Source organism: Rissa tridactyla, chromosome 20, assembly GCF_028500815.1.
Source record: "Rissa tridactyla isolate bRisTri1 chromosome 20, bRisTri1.patW.cur.20221130, whole genome shotgun sequence".
NCBI lineage: Eukaryota > Metazoa > Chordata > Aves > Charadriiformes > Laridae > Rissa > Rissa tridactyla.
The window spans coordinates 3,192,326-3,212,711 of record NC_071485.1 but is presented as its reverse complement, the minus strand read 5'-3'; the positions used below and the strand labels follow the sequence as shown (position 1 = coordinate 3,212,711).

Sequence of the window (20,386 nt, the reverse complement as noted above, 5' to 3'; positions counted from 1 at the left end):
ATTCCTCCATCAGCAGCATCGCCCCTCCAAAGGGCTCCAAACCCCCAAATTTTGCCCGCTGGTGGATGTCCGGTGGTTTGACCGGTCCCCGTCAGTCCCGAGCGTCAAACGCTGGCTGAGTCATTTCTTCCTGCAGTTAATGATTGCGTGGCCCTGACGCTGCCAGAAGCAGTGTCCGGTTAATGATTAAAACCCCTAAATAAGGGCTTGCTCGTTGCCTGTGCGTGAAGCCACTTTATGACCTTCCCCCAGCTCCGGCAGTGTTGCCAGAGGAGAAAAAAAAAAAAACCACTATATTCCAGATTTAAACCCCCCCGCCCTGTTCCCATTGCCCTTCCTCGCTCCCTCCGTACCCCCAGAGCATCACACCAGAGCGACGGTCAGTCCCGCAAAGTTCTGAGTCCTGTTTAAATTTGGCTTGCAGAATTTATTCAATTCAATGGTAAGCTTTTTAAAAGCTCTGCCTGCTGCTCCCTCGTGTCCGGCAGGGCTTGTGCATTATCCGTCCATTACGGTAACGTTAGTATAAATAAATGGATGATTTAAGGTCCTGTCTACTCGTCTCTAAGTGCATCTCTCTGGATGTAAGCAGCATCTGTATGCATTTGCGCCGCCAGAAAAGCGCTTATCCTTTATCATCTCTTTTGCAGAAAGGAAAGCATGGTATAAAATCTTATTTGCTTGCAGGAGGGGAAAGAAAAAAAAAAAAAAGTCAAATTTAAAGATCTCTGGATGTTTAATTGAAGGGGGTTGGAGCTTGCTGGGGAAAATGCTGAATTATTGCTGGTGCCTGGGGGGGTGGGAGCTGGGAGAGGGACCTGGTGCTGCTTTTGCAGATGTGTTTGTTGGTTTTTGTTTTGTTTTTTTTTTTTTTTTTAAATTAAGGCATTTTTAAGGTAAATAAGAAAACATGGGATTTGCTGTGTCCCTGCACTAGCGCTCCTCCCGGGCTGAGTGACACCAAAAATCAGCGCTGCAAAAGCAGATTTCTCCTTTCTTGAGTGCATTAATATGTCGTATGGAAGTAGCCGGAGAGTTTTATTGCTGTTCCCATCCCTGCAGGCGAAAAAAATCTCGGTTGTTTTTTGGTGTTTTTTTTTTCTTTTAGTGATGAGTTGTATGGCGTAATTAACCGCTTGCGGAATATTGGGTGTTAATTACTGGCTGATGAGGAAGTGGGGGTAGAGCCTGGGATGCGCTCGCGGCGTTCTGGCCTGATTTATTCCGGAGGGTTGGGCTTTGCTGGGGATCCAGAGCTGAAGGGGAGAGAGCCTGAAACTGCTGCTAAAACCTGGGAGGAACCAAAGTTTTACGGTGAATCGTTCTCTTAAAGGTGATTTCAAATTAATGTGGAAATTTTAGGCAACGTTGAGCATTATTTAAGGACCCGATGGTTTAAATCTGCTGCTTCGGACATCCCCGAGCTGTGTCACGGCCTGGTTTTGTCGGGAAATGCTCTTGCTCTTTTGCACGCAGAGTTGACTTGTGAATTAAAGCGAAGAAAAGCATATTACATAAATAGGCGAATGCACAGAGGGTTAGTCACCAAATGCCAAAATTTCTCTGCGCAATGAGTTGAAAATAAGACCTGTGATCCTCGTACTGGTGCCCAGTCAAACCTGATGGTATGAGGTTAGAAAAACAAAGAAAAAATCATTTTTGTTTTGAATTAACTGTTCTGGCTGCTGCGTCCTTCAAAAAGGAAAGAAAAGGCGGAGGAAACGCGTTGTTCCTCTCCCCAGATGTCTCTGGCTCAACACTGGGTGTTGGGGTTCCTTATTTCAAGCAAAGGTTGGTAAAAAGGGATGCTCCGCGCGGGCGATGCTGTCGCTCTTTTCTTCCTTTGCGCGGGTCATCTCGGCACCAGCTGCATTGGGTGTCAGCAAAATGGAAAGCGCTGGTATAAATCAGGCTCCAACACTCTCTAAGTTCATTAGTGGATTAATTTAAAAAAAAAAAAGTGGAGAAAAGTTGACTGCTCTCTTTGCTCGTTCAGCCTGATGACAGCTGGCTGTAGAGAAACCATGTCTAGAAATGGCATTTTTGGGACACTTTGGGACGGTTTTGCCCCGTTATTGTGTCCTGAAGTGTAATAGCCTCAGTATTTGGGATCTGCTGGCCACTGAAAATCATGTAACTCTTCATGTAACTCTCAGCCCATCTCTGCTCTCGCCCTTGCAGCTTGTACGCTTGTAAAAGTCAAGGGATGCGATCTCTTCTGCTGCCCTGAATCGCTCGCTGTCTGCTAAGAGCCGGGTAAATACAGCTCCCACCTCTTCGGGCGCAGCCCTGGCTCGCCATTATTTCTTCAAACCTTGCTCGAAATTCTCCATTCGGCTCCTGCGGAGAGAAGCAGCACCTTCCTCCCAAGAGCTGGGGGTTTTTAAAACGTTTCCCAGGCCGCGAGCCGAGTGGCCGCTTTTTCTTCCCGTCTCTGATCCGCGCTGAGTCGGGCTGCGGAAATGAAGGGTGCTGCCCTGCATTGCCAGAGACTGCAGACGCGGCTTTTCCAAGCTCCTCTTTTTATTAAACACCACTTTTACGCTCTCTAGTACTATGTTTATACGGACGTACAAACCCTTCCAGGAGCTGTGCGATCTCCCCGTGCAGGTTTCTTGCTCCACTTCCCTTTCTTTCACGCGTTACACCTCCCCGAGCCCGGGTGGAATCATTTCTCTTTCCTTTTTCCTTCTCACGCGAGCGCCGGGCGGCTCAAGGTGGTGTCGGAAGGGAGGCGTTGCTCGCAGTAGGGAGCTACGACAGGTAAATCTGGACATCGCTCTCCGGTCCTGGGCTCCGAGCAACTGTCTGGGGGACGTTCGTCCCCGATCTTGATGGATTTTGAGCTGCCACTTCACCCTTTGCTGCTGCAGGATTGGAATGGGCTCTATCATAGAACCACAGGATTTACCCGGGTTGGAAGGGAGCTTTCAGATCATCGAGTCTAACCATCAACCCAGCTTTGACAAAAACCATCACTAAGCCATATCTCTAAGCACTATGTCTATGTGTCTTTTAAATACTTCCAAGAATCCTAGAATATCTCAAGTTGGAAGGGACCCATAAGGATCATTGGTACCATCACCACTTCCCTGGGGACCCTCTTCCAGCGACCGGCCACCCTCTTCGTGAAGAACCTTTTCCTAATGTCCAGTCTTAACTTCAATTAACATCTTTAGAAATGCTTGTGTGATTACAGCACCTGACTAATAGACCTTATTTACGACAAAATAAAACTTTCTTACTTCCCCGAGTTCCAGAGCAATCAAGAAGGATCCATCACAAGCTTAGTCATGGCAATGACTGTTGTAAACAAATGCTGCGTACCATGAATGCCAGAAACTAGTATTTTTGTCTCTTTTTTAATGGACCCTGTTCGCCTTCAACAGCAGAAGGACAGAAAGAACCCAACCGGAAGAGTTATCATCCATTCTAAGATGAGTAACGCGTGAGCAGAAAGCTGTGAACGTTGTGCTGAGGTTATCGCACGTCGCTGTCATCGGGGAGGCAACATTTTGCCCTGCTGACCAAACTTTGGGAATCATTCCCGGAGCAGACACTTCAACTTTCTTGTGCCTCTACCGTTACAGTAATGAAAAGTGAACAAAAATGTTGAGCAGCTGTGGATGGAAGTCAACGCCGATGTAAGAAAAATACACTGAAATCCGCAATACCAGAGTGTTGTTACAAAAATACTCCACATCTGGCCCTGATTGCAATATGTCTGTTGTTAAAAATTTGCTTACATTGATTTTTTTTTTTTTTTTTTTGGAGTAAAGCCGTTTAAACGGAGCTTTGCTATTGCGGAACCCAAGCAACGAACTCAGTAAAGGGTTAACGCCGGCCGCTTTGTGCCGCTGCTGCCTTCCCTCTAATTGCTCTCCGCTCCTGCCAGGCGGAAGTTGGAGCCAGCAGTTCAAGTTCAAGGCTTCCCCGTGTGCATGTGGGTGCTTTTGCGGCTCCGCGGCGGAGGGCAGGAGCCGGCCGGAGCTGGGAAGGGCCGGCGGGCAGCGAGCAAACCCCTCTGGCTGGAGCTTCAAGGATGGCTCAAGCCTCCGAGTGCCGAAATTCCCACCTTTATTACTACAGCATCAAATTTGCCCTGTCCACCTACGCCACCCTCTTCTCGGTAGGTGCTCCGGTTGCTTTTCTGTCCTTCCTGGTGTTTTTCCCTCCGCCACACCACCCCCCTGGGTTGGATTTTACTGTGCACTGTGGAAATTTCCCCTTCCAAAGCATCAAATTCTCACGGGGAAAACCTGGTGCGGCGAAGCCCCTCGTGCTGGGTCCAAAACGGGCAATCGTGGGCAAAACTGCAGGTTTTGGTGGATTTAAGAGCACCTCCCTTTCCCCAGAGCCGCTCTTGCAAATCCCTGGAGGCGGCGAGTCACATTTTGAGGCATAAACAGGGAAATTTCATGTTTTCACCACGCGAGGACCCACTGGGCCACCCGGACCCCCTGCCCCTCTCGGCCGTTGCCTTTACATCGTTCCATAGGGACAAGGCACAAAAGCAGACATCACCTGGCGGGTATTTTAGCCAGGTTGGTTATTTTTAAGAGGCAAAATTAAAGCTTGTTTTTAAGCGGTTTTGAATCATTGAGCTACAACTGGGACGAGGCTTCCCCGGCACCCGGGAGGTGCAAACACGTGTCAGAGCAGGGGAGGGGGAAGCAAGAAATTCCCTGTCCCTTTGGGGGCTGTGACTCCTCAGTTAATGCGGAATTAGCACTTTCCTGGGGTTACTTTTGGGGACTCCGGTTCATATTTCCAGATATTTCTTCTCGAGGTCTAATTAATCATCTTTCCCCCTTGCACGGCTGCCCGCTGGGCACCTATGGTGGTACGTGTTGGCTAATTGCATGGGTGTAATTGCAGAACTATCTGCGCGAGTTCCCACGCAGGCTGCGAAGGGTAAATGGGGTGACCGGCAGAGTTGGAAAATGCTTTCTGTTTCCTTATTTATTTATTTCTTTATTTTAATGAATGAGCTCATTGGGAGGGCAGCGCTTGCCCTCACTAGCTGGGGACGGCGAAGCCCCTTGTCCCGCTGCGCCGAGTGACTTGTGCCCATCCCAGGGCATGAATGAGAATAAGGAAAAGTGGGTTTGTTTTTTTTTTTGTCAAGTATCTTACTGATTTCCTTGTGGCTTGCTGGGTAGGAAGGCTCCCGAGGGAAGAGGAGACTCCAATATCTCCCACGGGGTGGCCAGTACCCTCATGGGACTCCCACCGCACCCGGCGAGATGAAAAATAGTCCAGATTTTGTAACCCCTTTGTAGCTGCAGTTTGAGTTTTGGGTAAGGATAGCGCAGTATTTTTGCTGGCAGAATTAATCTGTGGGAAAACCCGTCGCTGTAGTTTTGGTTTCTCAAAAGAGCTGAGTTTCGCCTGGCTTGAGGTTTCCCAGAAAGCAGCTGTGTGGTTGGGGAAGAGGGACCGGGTTTTGCTTTTCTCCCAACTAAGCTGAACCCAGGTCGGGGCTGCGCTTTGCAGACGTAGATTAACCACGGGATGCACGCCCACAATCTCGATACCAGATGCTTATTAATTGCTGGGGGATTTGGGTGGGAGGGGCTCAGTTGGGGCATCCTGGCAAGATGAGCCTCAACAATTTCCCGGCGACTGGGAAATAGCTGCAAAAAAGCCATTTTGAATTGTTCCGACCCAGCCCGCCTTCAGCCCTGGGGTGGTCCTTGCGCGGGGATGTTGCCCCACTGAATCCGTACGGATCGCGTGGCTCCTTGCGAGCTCTTCAGCTGCCTGACCTACTTCTGGCCTCATTTGCCCACGTTGCTGCCAAATTAATTCAACGGTGCTGCCGAACCCTTCAAAGCCTCATTAACCAGACGCGACCGGGGCTGGGTTTCTCTTTGGCCAAATGCACTTGATTAAAAAAAAAAAAAAATAACGATTGTGTAGGAACTTCTCATGAAAACTTCAAAAATTTAACCTCCCTGGAGAAAAATTCAGTGGAATAAGACTTGGAGTTGGTTCATCAGGAAGGATCAAGGAGGTTTGGGGTGAGATTGATCGTGGTTTTCTAGAGTAGGGTTGGCCCAGGCTGCAGAAAACCGTTTCTAATGCCGCTAGATCCTTCCCAGTGCTTTCCTGTAATGCAAGCAGGTGTTTTTAGGTGGGGAAAAATCAGTAAAGGAGTGTGGGATAAGCCAGAAAGTGCCTTTAAACCAAATACGGAGCAAACGGCAGAGATGTTCGAGCATCGCGGTTGGACCTGCTGGTTTTATACAGGCAGGTTTAATCCTCGTTGTCGAGGGTTCAGCAGAGCATGGATTTGAAGTTTTCTTTTGAAAAAGAAATGCTTCTTTCCTTTTCTCACTTTTCCCATAAAGTTGAAAACTGCTCTTTTAATTGACCCTTATAATAGCGTATTTTTTTTACATTCCTACCTACCGTCAGCAGTTAAGCATTATACGATGTATTTAATCGCTGTGTTATTAATCTTGTGATTCTATCTTTTAATGACTAAAAGCATTCAGCGCTTTCTATATCACGGTTTCTCGCCTGCGCGTTACAATAAAACCTTCTGAGGAGGAGCAGGAGTGCCCTGTCTGCTAATTTGAAGGCAGACGGGTCTTCAAAAGCTGGGAAGAATGATACTGCTGTGAGCTGGGGATTTGAAAAATGAGAGTTTTGCCCTTAATTTTGCACCTCTGGCCATCTTGGATGGAGAACGAAGTGGTGGCCCGGCTCCTGCCCGGACCGTGGTTCTGACTCACGGAATCTGGCTGCTGGGGTCTGCGTGGGCTTGAAGCCACCGTCGTCATGACTTTTTGGTGTTCCCGAATAAGGAGAAATTATTGCCTTGCGTTAGCGCGGCGTTGACTCATCCAATTAATGCCGTTCACCCTGGAATGAGCCGTATCTGCCGCTTGGCCCTTGGCAGGCTTCAAGGTTGCTCTGCCTTGGCCGTGTTAATGTCCCCTTGGATTCGTGGTGGCCATTTGCTCTGCTGGTGGCTATGGGGAACTCCCATTACTTGGGTCTTTTGGGCCTTGGACAAGGGAAATGTGGCATCTCTTAGGTATTTGGTGGGATTTTTAGTGGGATGCTCCGAGGGCTGTGGGGACAGGCTGAGAGAGCTGGGGGGGTTCAGCCTGGAGAAGAGAAGGCTCCAGGGAGACCTTGGAGCCCCTTCCAGTCCCTAAAGGGGCTCCAGGAAAGCTGGGGAGGGACTCTGGCACAGGGAGGGGAGCCATGGGACGAGGGGGAAGGGTTTTACACTGACAGAGGGGAGATTGAGATGAGATATTAGGAAGGAATTTTTCATTCTGAGGGTGGTGAGCCCCTGGCCCAGGTTGCCCAGAGAAGCTGTGGCTGCCCCATCCCTGGAGGGGTTCAAGGCCAGGTTGGCCGGGGCTTGGAGCAACCTGGGCTGGTGGGAGGTGTCCCTGCCCAGGGCAGGGGGGTTGGAACTAGATGCTCTTTAAGGTCCCTTCCAACCCAAACCATCCTGTGATTCTGTGGTTTTTAGGACAGGGTAGGACCGTATGTGTCTCTTGGTAGCACTGGTAGGACTATGGACGTCACTTGTTCACATCGGGTGGCTGCCTCTGTGCCAAAGCCAAGTCACGTAAGGACGGAGAAGCAGTCACAAGCACCAGAGAGCCTGTGGCTTGAAGACAGCTTTGCAAACTCCCTGTCTCACCTCTGGGATAGCTGTGAGCTCAAGGCACTCGTTTGGCACCCACCAAACCCTGCCGGCATCATCAGAGCTGTGTATTTTATTATTTTCTATTCATTAATTGCATTTCATCCCACTTTTTGACCTCCAGGTCTCAAAATGACTTTGCGATCAGTGGGACAGGGATTTCCACCAGGGATTTCCACCTTTAGCTCTTCTCCCTCCCAGGTCCCCAACTCCCCCCGCCAGCTCTTTCCTTGCCATTAGATGGAGAAATTCCTGGAGAGGAAAACCAGCATCTCTATATCCCACTAAGAAGAGACGAGGTTGGAGCAAAACAGCTTTGGAAATGGGCCGCGAAGGTGGGGATGGGTCGGTCCTAGCAGCTTGTATCAGGCTGAGAAATTCCAGTTTGCAGCTTTATCCATGCAGGAAAATGGGAGGGAGGGAGGAGAGCGCGTCACGGGGATCCTTTTTTGGGGTGGGAATGGAGGTTGGACGTCCCGGGGCGGCTGCTCGCTGCCTTCCATCCCCTGCCCACTGAGCTCCGACAAGACTCCACCGAGCCCTACAATCAAGCAGGGCAGAAATGAAAACCCGAAGGTGGGTTTCTTCCCAGTTTGTAAGAGGCGAATTGACGCAGGACGCCTTCATCGCACCGTCTGGCGGAGCTGCGGCCGCCCCCTTGGCTTTCCCCGCAGCAAGGGTTCAATCGTGTGGTTATTGTCATACGGAAACGGGGTAATCATCCTCTCGTTAGAGGGTAAGCGCAGATTTGCTTTTACTCTTAGATGCATTGCGGAGCAGTCGTAATTACCGGCTGCTGTCTGGCCTGGGGTTTGCACTGTATTAAGGCGATCACTGGGCAATTAATGTGTAACTAGAGAGGATTTACCACCAAACTTCATTATGTGCTTTACTGTGTCATCGAGCGTGGGTGGTAGGCAAGGGTTGTGGCGCCGGGAATCAAAAATATCTGTGCTGATTGAATTCGTACGGCAAAAGCACCCTCCTCTCCCCGAGAAAGCCGGTGGTGACAAGCAGGGCAGGCAGGCTTCGCGAGGCGCGCCGCGAACTTTTCCTGCTGCTTTTGATGCTCATCTGCGGCTGAAGGGGGATGGGATGATCAGGTTTTTCATGAAAGACATGGTTATTCCCCTTGCAGTTTTTTACGGTGCTGGATAGGTCCTGGCAAAGACGTTGATGTCGCCACTTTGTTCCAAACCCATCGTTTTTTGCAGAGAAATGCTGCTTTTCAGGGAATGCTGGTCTTTCTCCCCAGCTATTTTCCATCCAACTCCCTCTGCAGCAGCAGCGCTATCTGCTCCTCCTTCCAAAACTCATTAAACTCCAGCAAGCCTTTCTTTGCAATCTGCCTTTGCTGGGAGATGTGCCAGTATATCCATTCCCTTCCGCAAGGTGTGTGTGGCTTTTCAAGATGCTTTCTTGTGCTTTTAAGCTGCTGTGAGTAGAACCAGCTCTTCTTCTTTTTTTAATTGGAGGGTGGTTTTTAGATGTCGGGGTGTGGACATGGGTTGGGGGTCCAGCCGGCAGCACTAAACCCTTGGCAAAGCAGGTTGCAAGGGGCCGGGTGACCTTTTAAACGAAGAGCTAAGAAAGGAGAGCGCCAAAAAATTCCGGTGGATCAGCTCAATATTTGCTTGTTAGAATCCAGGTTGGGCGGAGAACGGCTGGAGGGCAGCCCTGAGGAGAAGGGCTTGGGGGTGTTGGTGGATGAGAAGCTCAACACAACCCGGCAAAGTGCGCTGGCAGCCCAGAAACTCCCCGCAGCCTGGGCTGCGTCCCCAGCAGCGTGGGCAGCGGGGCGAGGGGGGGGATTCTGCCCCTTTGCTCCACTCGGGAGAGACCCCCCTGCAGTGCTGCCTCCAGCGCTGGGGACATTGGGAGGACACAGAGCTGTTGGAGCGGGGCCAGAGGAGGCCCCGGAGATGCTGGGAGGGCTGGAGCCCCTCTGCTGTGGGGACAGGCTGAGAGAGCTGGGGGGGTTCAGCCTGGAGAAGAGAAGGCTCCGGGGAGACCTTGGAGCCCCTTCCAGTCCCTAAAGGGGCTCCAGGAAAGCTGGGGAGGGACTCTGGAGCAGGGAGGGGAACCATGGGACGAGGGGGAAGGGTTTTACACTGACAGAGGGGAGATTGAGATGAGATCTGGGGAAGGAATTGTTTGCTGTGAGGGTGGTGAGCCCCTGGCCCAGGTTGCCCAGAGAAGCTGTAGCTGCCCCATCCCTGGAGGGGTTCAAGGCCAGGTTGGCCGGGGCTTGGAGCAACCTGGGCTGGTGGGAGGTGTCCCTGCCCAGGGCAGGGGGTGGCACTGGGTGATCTCTAAGGTCCCTTCCAACCGAAACCATTCTATGACGGTTACTCCCAGGGACTAGTTTGAGTTGCTTGCCCATAAATCGCATGTGGCCTTTTCCAAGCCATGAAACCCAAAAGACGCCATGCAGCATGGCCTGGGTTTCTGTCAGTATCTCCGCATGCCGTGCAGCGCCTTTTCCCCACTGCGTTTGCATTTCCCCATTGCCTTTGCATGGCAAATAAGCGGTGCGTGCCCCGCTCCGAACAAGAGGGGTGTTAGCGTGGCACTGGTGGGGGTTTCCCTGCCAAAGTCATGGCCGTGGCGATGCTGGAGGAAGGACCAGCACCATCCTACAGCAGCCTCGTGCACGCCACGTATTTTAAATTTTTCAAGGATACTTTCAGCCCTGGAAAAACTATTTGTATGCAATTCACGTGTCCATCCTGCAAACCCTCCTGGGTTTCTCTCCCCCGCTGGCAGGTGAAGCCCTTCCCATGCACGCTGCTCCCTCAGCCCCTCGAGCATCCAGCCCTCGACCCCCCTCCCGGCTTTGCTCCCTGCGCTTCCCGTGATCTCTTCCCTCGCTCGCATCGCAGATGGATTAATTAAAACGGAGAAAGTGCTTCTGATTGGCACGCAGGAGGAACGGCGGGGATTAGCAGGGTGTGCATTAATGTCTACCCCCCGCCTTCAAAGCCAAATGTATTTCCTGGGACACCGTATAAGAGAGAAACATTAAATCAAACCTAATCCCAACGCACCAACCTGACGCTTAAAATAGAGTATAAGGATGAAACTGTGATTAAAAGCCTGTTAATAGAAATAGGCCTGTCTGTGTAGTTTCGAATAACTAAAATATCACGAGGCTAAATTTCACTTTCTGAGAAATTTCAGTTCCTTTAGAGATGAGCTGGAGCCTGGAAGCGGACAGTGATTGATAGACATAAACTAGCCCCAAAACCACACCAGAAATGGTGTCCAGGCGGAGTGGAGAAGGAAAAAAAATAAATAAACTCCCCCTAAAAAAGCTAAGATTGTGCATGAAAATTAAGGGTTTGGTGTGAATTAGCAGGAGGAGTTCGAGCAAACTCGTTAGGAGCAACGAAGCCTTTTGGAAAGGTGGAAGCGATGGTGTCATTCGTCTCAGTGGCCAGTCCTCAAACGAGGACAGGTAGAAAAGGAGAAAATGATGGAAAAGGAGCAAAAAAAAAAAAGGCATTTTTTTCTCCTTGTTGGAGATGTAGGTTTTTGAGTTCGAGCGTCTGTGGCTGGGGGCTTTCCCCCAGGAGGCTCCCGCTGCCATTTGGAGTGGGGAGGGCAGCAAAAAGCAACATGAAAAGATCTCCGGATGCTCCTCGTTTTCCTCGCTGACCTTTTCAGGTGTCAGCTCGGCACCGGCTGCACCGCGGGGCCGACGGGCGCGATGCGAACGGCTCCTGACAGCACCAAACGCTTGGGATCGCGGTGCTGGCTTTGATGTTGAAGGAGCTGAAGGGACGTAAAGAGCCCTTTGCGGAACCTTGCTTTATCCCGGCATCGTTAGGCTCTCTTTTTCAACCAGAGCTGTTTCATTGAAGGGGGAGAGAGGGGAAGAAGGTTGTCATAAATAATCCGTTGCTTTTCTTTATGGCACTTTTCATCCAGGGATCAAAAGCGCTTCGTAACGGTGCCGTTAGCTTTGTTTCGAATAGCCGGTGCCGGTGTGTGAAGGGAGGGCGAGCTGTGGGTTTGGGTGTGGAGCCGGTGCTCACGCCAGGTGTAAAAATGCTGGAGGGAAATGAACGGTTTTGGGGGTTGTGCTGTCTCAAGGTGGCGTTTGGGAGGGTGGGCTGTGGGTCTTAATGACTATCAAACCCAAGGCAAGGGCCAAGCTGAGCATCCAGACAGACCATGAAGGGAGGGGAGAGGGAAAACCTGGCAAAACCTGTCCAGCTGCATTGATCGCGCTGCAGTTATACCTCCCCTTCCCAGCCAGAGGGAGAGCAGCCCAGCCTTGAGCAAAGGGGATGAGCGCTGATGGCACCATTTGGGATTGGGTGGTAAATGGCCTGGAGTTGGGTGGGTTTTCCTTGGCCATCTGGGACATCTTCAACCTCCGCCTCTCCCTCGAAGCCTCTGCTTTTTCCCCGCAGGCGTCTGAATCCCATCCCGTGCTTCCCTTGCAGATCCTCGGCCTCGTGATCCTGTGCGTTGGGATTTACGCCGAAGTGGAGAGACAGAAGCACAAAACCTTGGAAGGGATCTTCCTGGCTCCGGCCATCATCCTCCTCCTGCTGGGCTTCACCATGTTCGGCGTCTCCTTTGTGGGCATGGTGGGGTCCCTCAGGGACAACCGGACGCTGCTGAAGACGGTAAGGCTGTTACCGCGCTCCCTGTGCAGCCCTCGGGACCGTCTGGGTGATCGCAAGGGGGAAAATTAATGTATCATAACGAGTCACCATCATGACTTACAGTGACAGTGTGCCCCTTCCTGGATTTAAATGCTCTCCTGATGTGACTGCTTGGTGTTTTCAGCTCAGCCATGAACCAGCGGAGGGGTAATGGGGAGAGGATGTATTTAAATTGCAGAGCTGGCACCCTAATTTCCCTGTTATCCATGGCTGAATGCCTCTGGACACCTGCGGGAAGCACTGCTGCCTTCCTCCGGGGGTAACAAGGGAGTTATATTTGGGGCTGAGATCCCATCTCTGGTGCAGCAAACTCTCCACTGTTAAGTTTATTTTAGCTGTGACAATGCCGATAGAAAATAGCTTCATTTCCTTTTGCGAAGGAGTTCTTAGCAGAGGGAAAAATTACTTTTGAAATCCAAACTGGAAGAGATCCAGAACACCAGGGCAAAGCTGTTCACTCCTAACCTGCTTTCCAGGGCTTTTGTCGGTGCATTGAGCATCCGACCACGCATCCTTCCTGCAGTTTATCTCTGCCCTTGCTCTGGGATAACACCTCTGCCCCCAGCGAGGAGCTGGATTATAATCCATTCCCTCCATTCAGATGGGAGCGAAGCTCTTCCATCGCGCTCAGGGCCAACGCCCATTGATGAGCTCCGTGACAGCTCTCTTGGCTCTTGGGCTGCATCCGACGCTCCCTCGGTGAACAAGTTGCTTTCGGATGAATAATCCGTGCTGGTCCACGGAGCCTTCCTGCCGGCTCACGCGTGCCTTGAGTGCTAAGGGTTTGCATAACACCTTCATCTCCCACTGGTTTGGGTTGATTGGTTTATAAAAATCAAACGCTCCGGGTAGCTAGCACTCACTTGTACCGGCTTGCAATATTGCTTTTAAAAATTGCTCGTCATTTGCATTTCCAATTAATGCAGGTGGGAGCCTGAATTGGAAAACCAATATTGTCTTTGCTTCTGTATGAGCAGATGAAATTATCGTTGCTTTTTCGATACGTCTGGGTTTGTGCCACCTGCGAAGGGGTGGCTGTTTGCGTTGCCCTTGGGAAGGTTGCTGGGGTCATAAAACCATAGAATCGCCAAATCGCCTAGGTTAGAAGGGACCTTTCAGATCATCCGGCCCGACCGTAAGGGTCAAGGCTGGGCAGCGAGCGAGCAGAAGAGGTTTCCCATCGCATCTCCGTTGCGGCGTGGTACCGCCTGCTCCCGTCGAGAGCTGCCTCCCGACCCCGCGTGTTTGGAGGAGTCTCCAAGTGGTGGCCGGAGACATCCCGTCCGAGTGATACTTGTGGTGTTTCAATAGCCCTGACAGCGTGCTTGCTTAAAAATTAATTTTTCATTAATTCCCTGTCAACTGACTTGTTTCCTTCGGTTTGGATGCTAAATGAGAGCAGGGGGCATTCGCCTGGACTCAGTTATACTTCTAACAGATAATCCTCTTTTTCCTCTCCGGCAAAGCAACTGGCAAAGCTCTGTAGTTTCTAAGCCCAGAAAATATTTTTCCACCAAAGCTGAAAGTGATGTTGCTGGTGGGGAACATTTTGTCTTCGTTCTTGTTTGTCTGCTTTTAAAGCTGTACGGTATTGTATTCGCTCTATCTCAGCTGAGTCCAAAGAAGGATAAGCACTTCAGATTTCCGATTATATTTTTCTTTCTGTGCTAATACTCATGAATCACGGCTAATACTCTGTTTCCACAAACCCGGACCGAATTTGGAAGTGGAAAATTGACACATCAGAGGGTAGGAAATCTCATCCTTGGAGCGACTCAGGGCGACAGAAACCCAAGCTCATTAGCTGTATTTCACAGGTTGTCGGCCGAATCAATTCTGCGATGGGCACGGCTGAGAGAAAGAAATAATCCTGCCCATTTTGGGTTGGCTTTTTTCTCCCCGTGGATATAAGCAGCTTCACGCCTGCCATGTGGAATAAATAAAGCGATACTCGTGCAAGTCATCGCGCACAATAACACTTGCGTCCCTTTTGGCTAGGATATAGGAAAGGGGATGTTTGTCTCGTGGGTCGAAATAGGTTCTGGGTGGTGGGTTTTTAGGGTTACTCAAGGCTCCTCGCCTGCCTTTAGCTGGCTGCAGAGCACCACAATTGCCCCGATGCTGCATTAATTATCTGTTTTCCAGGAGCAGATAAATTAGGTGGTATTTCATAGAATCGTAGCATCCTTTAGGCTGGAAAGGACCTTTAAGATCATCGAGTCCAACCGTTGACCTAGCACTGCCAAGTCCACCACGAAACCATGAATCCACTAAACCACCGTCCGTTTCTGCTAATGGATCCAGCCTAATTCCCAGTCTCGGAGCTGAAATGCTGTTTTCCCCAGGGATATATTCAGCTTGATGGGCATCAGCACCAGGAGGAGAGCACAAAGGGAGTGAAGCATTTTGGAAATGCTCTCGATGAGGAGATGAATAAGGGTGTTCCTCGCGCAGGCATTGCCCAGGCGCGCAAATACGGGAGGTATTTCTGGTCTGCGCGGAGATGAAAAGCGTAATGCCGCCTCTTCTCGTAGGAAATAGCATTGCAAGCTCAGAGCGGACAAAAAAACCAGACTTAAAGATCATTTCTGAGAGCCCCGGCCACGAGCGTGGGTTTGCATGTCCACCTCTGGCTTGCTCTGCCACCTTGGATGAGCCATGGAGGACTTGCCCGCTCAAAGGGGTAGCAGGTCTGCAGGGGAGCAACCTTGGATGAGTGTTTTCCTGGTGGAGATGCAGCTTATCCCAGCAAAAGTGCTTTATCCTTGTATCTGAAAGCAGTTCCCCGGTGAAACTGGGCTGCACTGGGAAGACCCTTGCTGCTGGCATGGTTTTATGGCGCCGAATTACTTGGTGCTCTCTTGTGCTCTACCTGCTCATGGTCATATTGGCAAAACCACGCGGCCGTGCCGGGACTTCTCGGTTGTTTTTAGGTTGGAATTGTCTGTGAAATACATCAGCGTTTCCATCCAGGACCCAAAAGTGGGTGCTCCTACCAGGAATTCACAGGGGATTTCACTGTGGGCCATCCTCTCTCGTGCGGCAGCCTCTCGAGGTGTGGGAGACTGGGAGTTGGCTTTCATTTGTAGAAGTTGTTTCACACCCGTTTTCCGCTAAATTTTACCAGGAAAACTCTTGAAAAGACGTTATTGGTTAGTGGGGTTTGCAATCTGTTCACTTTGAGGGGGAATGCGGTGGTGTGGGGACCACGGAGGAGGGAGCTCTGCCCCGTGAGCCCCAAAAATGGACTCGGGACAGACCCTGGAGATTGTGTCATGAGGCAGCATAAAAATGCATCCGTCGATGCTGATGGAAAATGGATGCATGAATCCCTTTGGGCTCTTAGGAGCTGCGTGCGCAGATGTCCTGCAGCTGCTCCAACGCCCGCACACGCGGCTTGAGGGACCCCAAGCTAACGATGAGCACAAAACCCCCCCGAACTTCAAATCACTAATAAAAACTGACTTGTGGCTTCATCTCAAAATGCATCTTGTTAATCTGGAGAGCGGGCAATACATTCCTCTCCACCTGGGAGGAAAAATTTCAATGCCCTACAAAAATTTGTCAGATAGCACTTGACATTAATAACCTTTTTTGTTTTGTTTTTTTTTTTTCCCTAGGAGAAGTGCGGGTGCGCGCACTCGTTAAATCCTCATTCATCTCAGTCACTTACTGCTGACAGATGGATTTTTATTTTCCTTCGCCCCCCGGACAAAAATCGACCAACATTTCTCTTGGGCGAAACAATTTGAAAAGCCACCCAGCTCCTAAATCCGCCCTTTGATATATTATTCCAATATCCGCCCGGCAAGGTATCACAAATTACGTCTTGGTTTTAATCTTTTCCTTATCAATCTCCTCCTCTCCACTCATCACCCGTAATTGCCACGCGCAAGCACGCAACTCTTCCCAGCGCGGCAGCCCGATTATCGCGTCTTTAATGACTTCTTTAATAACCTGAGCAAAGTTTATTCAATAAAGCCGCCCGCTTGCAATTCTCCGCTCAAGTTTATTAAAAAAAAATTAGAGCCAAAACCCGGGGATTTTAGCTGCTGGCGCGTGTAATTGGCGTTACGAAGATTTGTGTTTAATAGACGGGTTAAGAGTTTTTATTCGGAAATCAAGTTTCTTCTGTCACCGTTAACGTTTGTGAGGCTGGAAGAGCTGCGGAGTGGTCTGGTGAAGACGGCTTGCCTTTGCTTTGAGGGAGTTCAGGGCGATTGAGCGAGTAGACTGTGGAAATCAATCTTTCTCTTGCTCGATGAGACGGCTGGGGGGAGCTGGGATGGTTTGGTCGAGGAACTGGAAATGCAATGGGACAGGCTGCTCCCGCAACGGGGTTGGCAGTTGAATATGCCCAAATTGACTCCTCCCCATGGCTTTCTTAGCGCTGTTTTTGCTAGAAATGTATCGTATCTCACTCGGCGTCTCCTGCCTGGGGGCTTGAGACCCGTGTGTTCATCCCATGGAAGTTTTACCTTCCAAAAAGTCAGTAAAACCCTGAATTTTCACAGGGAGTTTTGATGGAGTTGCATTTATTTTATGTAGAACGGAGGAGAGACGAGGGTCCAGGCAGGACGAGAAATCCAACTTTCCCGTTTTTCTTTTCCATTTGGTGAGCTTTTTTTGGGTTCCTCCTTTCCTGCCTTGGGTTTGCCAGAATTCATCACCCAAGGCAGGATTTGACCTTGGGTTTGTGGCAGCGAGAGATCAGCTGCTGCAGCAGCTCTTTTGGCCTTTTGCGGGTGTTATGTATAAATATAAACCCAACATAACCATATCTATATATAAAAACACTTGTATGTACATCTATAAATGTATATTTATACTGCCATTTCCAAATGTCAGCAACAGCAAGATGTGAAAGGCAAACTCTGGCGGCCACCACCAGCTCCGCCATTTATTTTTCTTTGCAATTTTGTACTTTTACTCTCAAGGTTGGGAGCTGGGCTTGAAACGTACCTTCCCCCCGGCTCCCCCCCCCCGGCTCCAGCCCCTGATTGCACGTGTAAATAAAGAGATTAAACGCTGGGAGATGGCAGATATGTCAGGTTTGAAGAGGGGAGCGAGCGCGGCTGCGGGGAAATGGTTGGCAATCACAGAGCTATTGTGTGGATGGAGAATTGTCCTTCTCCTGGGAAGATAAATTCCCCCTCGAAGAGAGTCAGCTACTACAGTGATTTGAAGCTTGGGGGCCCTGAATAAAAGCAATCAGAATAATGCACGTGTGAAGGAGCACTTTGAGGTCTGAGCTGGTCCAAGCAGCTGGGTTTTTTTTTTTCCCCCGATCGTGCAGAGAAAGGGGCAAAAATTAGGCGGAAAACCTCTGTTACAGCGGTGCCGTATAAAGCATCCCTCTGCCACGTCGCCAGCGCTAATTCATCGCCCCGTCGCGGCCCCTTAAAATCCATTTTACATCAGAAGGCGTGAAAACACGTGAAAGTACCAGTAAGTAGCACCTTCCCCTTGTGTTTTTCTTCTGCGTTCGGAAGAATTATGTGAACTAGTTAATGTTTTGTGGGGGCATTGCCTGCACTTAAACCACTTGGATATTTGACTTGGGTGAATTCTCGTGGTTTCACGGTGCTGGAAAACCTCTTGGTTGAGAGCAGAGGGTTTGCAGGGGGGATCCAGCTCATCCATTTTACCCCGGGGTGGGCTCGCCTCCAGGCCAGCAAAAAGAAATAGCGCCTTGAATATTTGCATTCAAGAGGCAAATTTCCGAGACCAGGGGGCTTGGAAAAGCCTTTGGGATGAACCGAAAGGCTCAGAGCGGTCCCCTGAGCGCGGTGACCTCGGCGGTTGGAGGAATTTGGGGTGAATTTGGGCTGCCTTGGGTTCGCAAAGTTTGCAGCCGATGGCTGGAGGTGGGTTTTTCTGTCCCTGCGAAAGGAACGAGGGAGAGCCCCGCAGTTTAGCAAAAGAAAAAAAAAAGGGATATTTACGGGCAATATGGAGATTCCCTGCCAAGAAAAAATTAAAGCGATTTCCAGCTGAAATGGGATTTGACCAGCATCTCCTTTAGGCTGTTTTTTGGTTATTTCTGCCCTCTTAGAGGATGAAGAAGGGGAAAGAGTTGCCCCTTCTGTTGTAGCCGCAGCAAGAGACCCTGCCGCCTGGTCTTTCCCATCGGTGAGATGCAGCTTTTGAAGGAGCGGTTGCAGGTTTTGGTTGCAAAAGAGGCAGGTTTTGGAGGTCGGGTGCATCCAGCTTCCTCTAAAGTGAGGTGTGTTATGAACCGGGGCAGCATCGATGGCTGGGACGGCAGCCCTCGGCGGCTCTGGCTCTGTGGTGTGATGGATGCCATCCAGAGGGACCTGGTGTCAGGCTGGAGAGGTGGGCTCATGCCAACCTCATGAAGTTCAACCAGGCCAAGGGCAAAGTCCTGCGCCTGGGTCATGGTAATCTCAGGCGCGAATACAGGTTGGGCAGAGAGCAGCTGGAGGGCAACCCTGAGGAGAAGGACTTGGGGGTGTTGGGGGGGTAAGAAGCTCAACATGAGCTGGCAACATGCGCTGGCAGCCCAGAAACCCCCCGCAGCCTGGGCTGCATCCCCAGCAGCATGGGCAGCAGGGCGAGGGGGGGATTCGGCCCCTCTGCTCCGCTCGGGGAGACCCCCCTGCAGTGCTGCCTCCAGCACTGGGGACATTGGGAGGACACGGAGCTGTTGGAGCGGGGCCAGAGGAGGCCCCGGAGATGCTGGGAGGGCTGGAGCCCCTCTGCTGTGGGGACAGGCTGAGAGAGCTGGGGGGGTTCAGCCTGGAGAAGAGAAGGCTCCGGGGAGACCTTGGAGCCCCTTCCAGTCCCTAAAGGGTCTCCAGGAAAGCTGGGGAGGGACTCTGGAGCAGGGAGGGGAGCCATGGGACGAGGGGGAAGGGTTTTACACTGACAGAGGGGAGATTGAGATGAGATCTGGAGAAGAAATTGTTTGCTGTGAGGGGGGTGAGCCCCTGGCCCAGGTTGCCCAGAGAAGCTGTGGCTGCCCCATCCCTGGAGGGGTTCAAGGCCAGGTTGGCCGGGGCTTGGAGCAACCTGGGCTGGTGGGAGGTGTCCCTGCCCAGGGCAGGGGGTTGGAACTAGATGGTCTTTAAGTTCCCTTCCAACCCAAACCATTCTATATCACACATCAAGAGTGGAAAACTTAACAATTAAAGGCTCCTTCTGGTCACAGGTTTGCAGGAGAAATGAAGCTGCGTTTCTGTGTTTGAACTCATCCAGGGTGATAACCCCGAGGGAGGTCACCAGGCATTTTTCCACCTGCTTTTGTCTGCTCGCGGGGTAATTTTAGGTTAATTGGAGGATGCTTTGTGCAAAGCATCCCTGCAAAACCCCAGTTCTCTTTATGCTCCTCCGGGTCCGGGATCCACTGCCCCGGGGTGGGGGATCAGCTCCCTGCATCCGCAATCCAGAGTTTTCACTGGATATTCTGATATCGGCAGGTTTCAATGGTGCCGCTTTAACTCTCACAAAACCAAATCCCTGACAATTAGCACACAATTAGACCCTGCTGGGGAAAAAAAAAAATCGATTGGAGAAACACCTTCCTGCAGAGTTTTGCTGGGGGATCTGCATAGATTTCTTTTTTCTTCCTCAGCCCGCTGATTACAGAGCACGCTCTGATTGCAGGTTCTTTAAACAAAAATATCACTTTCTTGATTTTTTTTTTTTTTTTTTTTTTTTTTTTTTCTTCTTAGCTGCCGCAGAGGGATGGATAAATGAGGAGGACCTGACTTTTGCCCAGCAGCGAGCGTTGGGAATTGCTGGGACAGCTGGAAATATCCCGGACGCAGGAGCAGGCGGGTACCGCTGCTCCCCACGGGCAGCCTTTCCAGCGCCTTATTTCCCTAACGAGCATCCCCAGCCTTCTCCTGGGTGGGACGGACCTGCAAAAACCCTCCAAGACCCAAATCCCCTAAAAATACAGGGAGAAAAAGCCTTGCAGGGACCCGCCAGCACTTTTTACCCGTCTATTCGCCTTTTCATCTGTGGGTTTCAACCCTTTTTAATTATTATTATTTAATTTGCTTGAGACAAAGCA

General features: G+C 50.7%; 1 protein-coding gene across 1 annotated transcript in view; it reads left to right on the top strand.

Moving 5' to 3' along the window:
• Nucleotides 1-3,938: 3,938 nt before the first annotated feature.
• LOC128900131 (tetraspanin-15-like) overlaps nt 3,939-20,386 on the top strand; it is a 54,900-nt gene continuing 38,452 nt past the window's right edge. Inside the window, exons 1-2 of the mRNA XM_054180911.1 lie at nt 3,939-4,129; nt 12,124-12,309. Of these exons, the coding sequence (XP_054036886.1) occupies nt 4,043-4,129; nt 12,124-12,309 (273 nt within the window). The 5' untranslated portion in view covers nt 3,939-4,042. The remainder of the gene's footprint in view (nt 4,130-12,123; nt 12,310-20,386) is intronic.